This window comes from Cupressus sempervirens, chromosome 4, assembly GCF_028749045.1.
Source record: "Cupressus sempervirens isolate cs-2001-9-10 chromosome 4, ASM2874904v1, whole genome shotgun sequence".
Taxonomy (NCBI): domain Eukaryota; kingdom Viridiplantae; phylum Streptophyta; class Pinopsida; order Cupressales; family Cupressaceae; genus Cupressus; species Cupressus sempervirens.
Genome location: NC_143121.1, coordinates 183,588,371 through 183,595,770, shown reverse-complemented (window position 1 = coordinate 183,595,770; position 7,400 = coordinate 183,588,371). Strand labels below are relative to the sequence as shown.

Sequence of the window (7,400 nt, the reverse complement as noted above, 5' to 3'; positions counted from 1 at the left end):
CCAAATCAAAATAGCCCTCCAAGTTCTACATATTTGAGATATGGATATCTTTAAACCCTTCAACATTCTGATCTACTCCCTCTTCCACATCACATCTAGATTCTATAAAAACTTGACAAATAAGCTTCTAAAAATCTTCCTTCGGTTTCTCTAATCTTCCTGAAAGATCATTCCCTTGTCATTCCTCATTAGAAAGTTTATCTTCCTCCTTTGATTGTTGGAATGAACAATTTTCTTCATGAAACCTATGTATATCACACCAACATTCACCAAAATCTGCTTGAGCTATTTCCTTGGGATATTACTCTTTGCAACAATTTCCCTTCTTCTAGGCTTTTCCCAGCCCTAGAGACTACACATCCATCCTCCTCATGATCTTCATTTAAACATTCCATACAAATCATTAAGTTTTCTTCAATGGAAAGTGACCATTGCCATACACCTTTTGTGTTGTGAAGCTTCATTAGCTCTAGTAACTTGGATGACGCATGTTCCATTGGATGCACATTTAAGGTAACATTTGCAAGGTCACCTTATCCACCATCTCAATTGACTTAATGTATCTACATAGCTTATCACCTATCATTTTGTAAGAGGCTTCATTCCAATATTCATGTAGTATATTTCTCATTCCTATCCAAATCAAAAAAGTTTGAATAGCCTCCTTTCTTGGATTAAAGTTTTCTTTCGAGGGTTTTATAAAAAATCCTTTTGTTTCAAGCATGTAAGGACCACTATTTAAGATCTAATCCCTATCATGCTCACAATCAACAATCATCATATAGAAAATATTTTCTATAGTGTTAAATCCTTTATCCTACCCCTAATTTTTATCAAATTGACTTTTGAGCTTTCCAACTATAGGTCATTCTCCACCCCATTTCATTAAAAAAAATGGCTTTTTAAAAAACTAAACAAATCTTCCCATACCTTAATGTTTAAGTCTAGGCCTAGCACCATGCATGTTTCTTAAGCTAGGTCATTTTTCATAGCTTTCTTCTGTTCCTTTTCTATTTTAGGCCTCCAAAACTTTTGAACCAATGCACTAATATCCACCCTTCCTCCCAAATTTGTCAAAACAAATCTCTTCATTGGATGCCTGAGTTGTTCTTGTCCTCTATGGCCATACTCATCCTTTCCCTTCCCATGAAGCCCTTCCTTAGGCCTCTCACATGGCTCCATGATAGCCTCTGTTTTTATTGGAAAAACTTGACATTTTTTACCATTATCTGATTAGAAAACCCCAACTACCTCTCTATAGCTGAAACCATTATGATGCCTAAAGGGACCCCCATCATTCCTCTTTTGCATTAGATGACTATTTCCAGATGGTCATTAGGGTCTTCTTTGGCTAAACCTTAAACCTCATCATTCTTGTTCCACCATTTAAGAGGAGGGTCATGATTTGGATCCATAATTGTGAACTTTTACATACATATAATCCTAGTATATTGATATTTTCATATTTCATATTTATTTACTTATATTGATTTATTTAGATATAAGTTTCTCTCTAGATAGTTTTGTTTAACCTTAATGTGACAATTAATTAGATCAATATACTTTTTAATATGTTGATGATGTAATATATTTTAATACACATAGATATACACATCGACATAAACATATGCATACACATGCATATATACATAATTATCTAAATTATCTATAATAAGATTTTCAATTATCTTTTATAGTTAATTTACATTTTGTGTGCGTGCGTGCGTGCGTGCGTGCGTGTGTGTGTGTGTGTGTGTGTGTGTGTGTGTGTGTGTGTGTGTGTGTGTGAGTGAGAGCCTACAACACTAATGGTAAATTTTAATTTTTTTTAAAATTATGTTTTATTAAAATATTTTTAAAGACTCACTCCATAAAATAAATTCTTATTTTGTATTAAAATATTTTATTTTATATATTTATTTTTAAACTAAAAACTTGTGCCATCACAACTTAAGATTATAATCATTTATCTTTAAAGTAGATAATATTAGTATAGTTGGATGTTTTAAAAAAAAAAATTGGTAAAGAGTCAACCAATCCACTTAACAAGTACTCCATAAAATAAATTCTTATTTTGTATTAAAATATTTTATTTTATATATTTATTTTTAAACTAAAAACTTGTGCCATCACAACTTAAGATTATAATCATTTATTTTTAAAGTAGATAATATTAGTATAGTTGGATGTTTTATACAAAAATATTGGTAAAGAGTCAACCAATCCACTTAACAAGTACTTTATATTTTCTAGTTTACAAACTTTATACACCAATACATATATTAAAATAAATTTAAAATGATAACATAAAAAATCAATATCATTAATATTATATATATCTTTAAAAATATTTAAAATATTAATAAAAAATTAAAATTAAAATGAATGAAAGAAAATAAATAATATTATATTATTAAATAAGAAAAAAAACTACACTTATTCATTTCCCCAAAGAAAAAAACATATGAATAAGAACAAAATGTGAAAGACAAAGTTTATGGAGCCATACAAGCAAAAGAATAACTTTTGAGAACAGGTGAAGTTTGTAGAAGATGAGAAGTAAAGGTGAATAACTTAAATGACTTGCTATTTATTCCTTCGGTTTCATCTTTAATCTCTAAGATGTTTGGTCATTTTGTTCCTCTATCTCTTGATAAAAAAAGTATGATGACAAATCGAATAAGATAGGTGAATCATACTGTTTACAACTAAAGTTCAAGTTGGGAAATGTTTTGAAGGGACCATAATTATTACATATGTTGTAAAAAGGAAAGAGATACTTATTTAAGTGAAAATGATTTGATTATCTTTGTCTCGATCATGTTCTAAGGCCAAGCTAAAGCTGGGGAATAATTCTAAATCAAGAATTATTCGAGTCAGCATGAAAGAAAGGAATAAATACTCTATGTTAAAGAGTCATCAATTGCAAGAGATTATTAAACAAATAAATGGAAAAAAAAAAAAACAAATATTAAATTGTCAAAATGCGAAGAAAGACTATAATTATTCATTTCCTAAAGGCCCCGTTTGGTTGGGGAAGATGATTTTTTGACATAACCAGGTTATCTTATAACCAGGTTTTCGAAAACCTGGTTTTGTGGTTTGGAAAGCCAATGGTCCGTTTGGTTGACACGGAAGATGAATATACTGTGGACCCCACAATATTATTAAAAAAACTGTCATAAATTTCAAAACCTGGTTTTAATTTCCAATTCCACCTTTTTGTTGGAAGAAACTTCTTCCAATTTTTGACCAAAATTGGAAGATGAAATTGAAAACCAGGTTATAATTTTAACCAACCAAACACCAAAGTTTTTTTGCAAAACCTGGTTTTGCCTCTGATAACCCGATTTTGGCCCTCATCTTCCAGCAACCAAACGGAGCCAAAAAGAAAGCAAGCATAAGAATAAGAGCGAAATGTGAACAAATGAAATTGATGGAGCCACAAGCGTAAGAATAACTTTTAAGAAGATGTGAAGTTTATAAAAGAATAAAGAGGAATAACTTACTTTGCTATTCATTTCCTCAAATGCTTCGTTATTTAATTCCCCTCTCTCCATAACAGAATTAAAAAAGCACCGAATGGGTCTATAGAATTATTACCCTCACCGTCAAAACCAAAGAGAAAATAAAATCGACAATAATAAAGCGAAAGTGATTTCAGTAACTTTGTCCCTACCATCTTCAAGGCAAGGGAAAGGTGAAGAACAGAATAATTAAACGTAGGTGATTGAATAACTTCTGCCCTTGGAAACCTGGGAATCCTTCCAATCTGCTTTCTTATAAATTTGTTTCTTGACCTGCTGTATTCACATTCATTGCAGTTTAGTGTTTGGGCGACATAAAACTATCTGTGTTAAAGAGTCATCAAATTGTAAGACTTCATAGCAGTGTTTGAGAGTTCATCGAGTCATATCTGTGTAATCTGTAGGAATATCTGAGACTGCTTCTAAATTGTTAGAAACGCCGACTTATTTCTTTCTAGTCCATACTCCATAGTAATATCTTCTTAGAGTCCAAGTTTAATCTGATTATTGGTCAAACTTTCAGAGTTGGTAATAGCCTTTGATTGTTCTTCAAGTCTTATCTGTGTAGTCCGCCATAGTATTTGAGAGTGCTTCAGTTTCTCGGTTGTTGTTTACAAAACCAATTATGGCATCCGTTGTGGTTGATGTTGTTCTTGAGAAGCTTGGTGGGATGTTGCTAGATGAGATAAGCACGCAGGTTTCACTTGTCTGTAACTTCAGAAGTGACTTTGAATGGCTGAGCAATAAGCTTGCAAAAATAAGAGGTTATCTCAGAGATGCAGATGCCCAGAGTGCACACAGTTCGTCGGTGAGAAGCTGGCTGTTGGATGTTGCAGAGATCGCCATGGATGCAGAGGACATAGTGGACGAATATGCTCTTCAATTCAAAGGTACGGATGATAATGAGAACTCCCAATCCTCCTGTGTATGTGCTTTTAGCTATTCTCAATTAGTGTTTCGCTATAAAATGGCACGCCGTATTAAGGATGTGAAAGATAGATTGAGGTCCATAATGAAAGATGGAAAGGAGATGAAGCTTGTTGGGGATGTGACTCATTCAGACCAACCCTCTACAAGTACAGCGCAGACTGTAAATCTGAGGGGTTTAAATACAATTGAGAGGGAGTCTCATCCAGTGGCTATTGAGTCCAAGGTTGAAGAAGTCCTCCACCTGCTGAATGACCCCGCCGCTCCTGTCATTGCCATTGTTGGTATGGGCGGCGTTGGGAAGACTTTTCTGATGCAAAATGTTTTCAGCAGAATAAAGGATAAGTTTGATAAGTCAATATGGCTGGCTATTTCTCAGAGTTACTCCCTGAAGAAGTTGCAGGCTGCTCTGGCCATGGAACTGGATTTGAAAGAGGTTGTTGAAGAGAGGGTGGATGAGGTGAAGGCGGCAGAGCTCATTCATGGCCTTTTGGAAAGCACAAGGTTCCTCATTGTGTTGGATGATGTGTGGAGGGCAAACCAGCAAGAGAACTTGGTCCTCGCACTTGGCATTCCAAGGGGGAATAACCGCCACAGCAAGATTGTGGTCACGACAAGAAGCAGACATGTGAGCAGCACCATGAATGCTCTTGTTTATGACCTGCAGCCCTTGTCTGGAGAAGAGAGCTGGAATCTGTTCTGTGCTTTTGCCTTTCAGGGAAATCAACCGCCTCATCATCTTGAAGGGATTGCTCGTCAAGTTGAAGGGGAATGTGGGAGATTGCCCTTGGCTGTCAAAACAGTGGCCGCGTCTCTGGCGGGTAAGAGATTGTCAAGAGTCTGGGAATTGAAATTGCAGCAGCTAAGAGAAGCATCTTCTACCGAGGATCCTATTATGCAAATTCTCAAGCTGAGTTATGATTCTCTCCCTGCTCATCTGAAGCCCTGTTTTGTGTATCTTTCTTTCTTTCCCGAAGACGCGGAAATAGAGTACCAATATCTCATAAACCTGTGGATAGCAGAAGGCTATGTTCCTCATGGAGAGGACCAGCTAGATATTGGATGGAATTATGTACGCGATCTTCAAAGTCTATGTCTGGTTGAGAGAGTAGGCGACATGTATGAACTGGATGATAGAATGTTCAAAATTCACGATTTATTACTTGATTTAGCCATCAGCATAGCAAGAGAAAGTCAATTTGCATTTAGCGTGGAGGAAGATTTCAAGAAAGGCCTCACTGTGCAAACGGGTAGGAGGTATCGCAGAATTTTAATGGGCAAGAGAAGCATAGGCGATGGTGGCATAGATGCCATGACAAAAAACAAGGTATATTCTGCGTCATGTCTTCGCACTCTCTCATTTTCAGAAAATGGGAGCATTCAAAATGTTCCAGCAATCTTGCTAAACGGTGCCAGAGTACTGCGCGTACTTGACTTGAGCGGCACTGAAATCTCATCATTGCCAGATTGTGTTGGAAATTTAAAGCTCCTTAGCGTTTTGAATTTAAGGGGGACAGAGATTACAGAGGTACCAGAATGTGTAAGGAGTAATAAGAGCCTTCGCTTCCTCGACATTTCTGATTGCAGCAGTCTACAACAGTTCCCTGAGTGGATTGGTGAACTTACTTGCCTGGAACATCTGGATATACGTCCACACATTTGGAACACATTTCAAGGACGAATGCCGCATGGAATATGTAGGCTTGTGTCTTTACAGGTACTGAAATTAGATGAGAATAACAATCTATCTGTGGGAGAGAGTGACTTCTTAAAGTTGGACCATTTTGCGAATTTGGTCAACCTCCGTGAAGTGTTGTTAAATATCGAGCACGAGGCTGAATTGAAGAGTATTGAAGATGGGATCCTCGCCACGTTGGTGAAGATGCGTAATTTGACAATAGGCAACAATTGTTCTTCTGATGAAGGTAATCTTCCACCTCTATCGGAGAAAATGTTAGCTATGAAGGATCTTGAATACCTTTTTTTATGTAGCTTTGCAGTGCCAAATTGGATCTGTGGCTTCTCAAATCTGATGCAGTTGAAGTTATGGATTTGTCATTGTGCTGAATATCCAGCACTAGAGATGATGCCCAACTTAATAAAGTTGGAATTGGGTATTAATGATTATTGCAAGGCGTTGCCAGAAGTGTTCGGTAAGCCTGGGGGATTCCCTCAGTTACGTTATTTCCAAATTGGCTGTTTTTCAGTGTTAGAGGAGTTGCCAGAAGTACAAGATGGAGCAATGCCACGACTTGAGATACTACGAGTAACACAGAGTCCCAGTTTGACTAAAATTCCACGTGGGTTGGAGCTCTTGTCAAGTCTGAAAGAGTGTCACTTTTACTATACAGGATTGGCAAATGAGTTTAAAGAAGGCGGAGAATTATGGATGAAAATGAAATCCAAAAATCCAAACGTCAAAATTATTGCGTAGGACTAGTAATTGATTTGTAGGCTAGAATGTTAAATAGTCAAAGTGTGAAATTGTTTCTATATAGTGAGATTGGGAAAATAGTGAAATATTACATGTATATCTTTTAACTTTTTTAATAAGATAGATGATAATTTTATTATTATATATATGTTTTTTAAAATAAAACATATTTATAAAATTGTTATAAAGTTTAAAATTCAAAAATAAATGTATAATACTTTAAAAATATATATATACATAAATCATTTATTGCTTTCAAAAATTAATTAACATAATATATATCATTTATTGCATTTTACAATTAATCAATATAATATATAAATTATTTTTGTCAATTTAATTAGTATAAATATTTTAATATATGTATGGAAAATATAAAATATCATTGACAAGTTCTTTTATCTAATTCAATTTATATTACTTTATTTCAAAATAATTTGTTTAAATGTTATTTGAAAATATTTTGTGTTTACTTAGAATTTATTATACTTATTAAAGAATTGTTTTATTTA

The 7,400-nt window shown here is 34.6% G+C and overlaps 1 protein-coding gene across 1 annotated transcript; it reads left to right on the top strand.

The window, feature by feature from the left end:
• The first annotated feature begins 3,760 nt into the window (after nucleotides 1-3,760).
• LOC149560597 (disease resistance RPP13-like protein 4) lies at nucleotides 3,761-7,030 on the top strand. Its single transcript, XM_089824741.1, has one exon. The coding sequence runs from the start codon at nucleotides 4,153-4,155 to the stop codon at nucleotides 6,886-6,888; it is 2,736 nt and encodes a 911-aa protein (XP_089680867.1). The 5' UTR covers nucleotides 3,761-4,152; the 3' UTR covers nucleotides 6,889-7,030.
• The last annotated feature ends 370 nt before the right edge of the window (nucleotides 7,031-7,400 follow it).

Coding starts and splice junctions, on each gene's coding strand:
- LOC149560597 (XM_089824741.1), top strand. CDS start 4,153: ATGGCATCCGTTGTGGTTGATGTTGTTCTTGAGAAGCTTGGTGGGATG.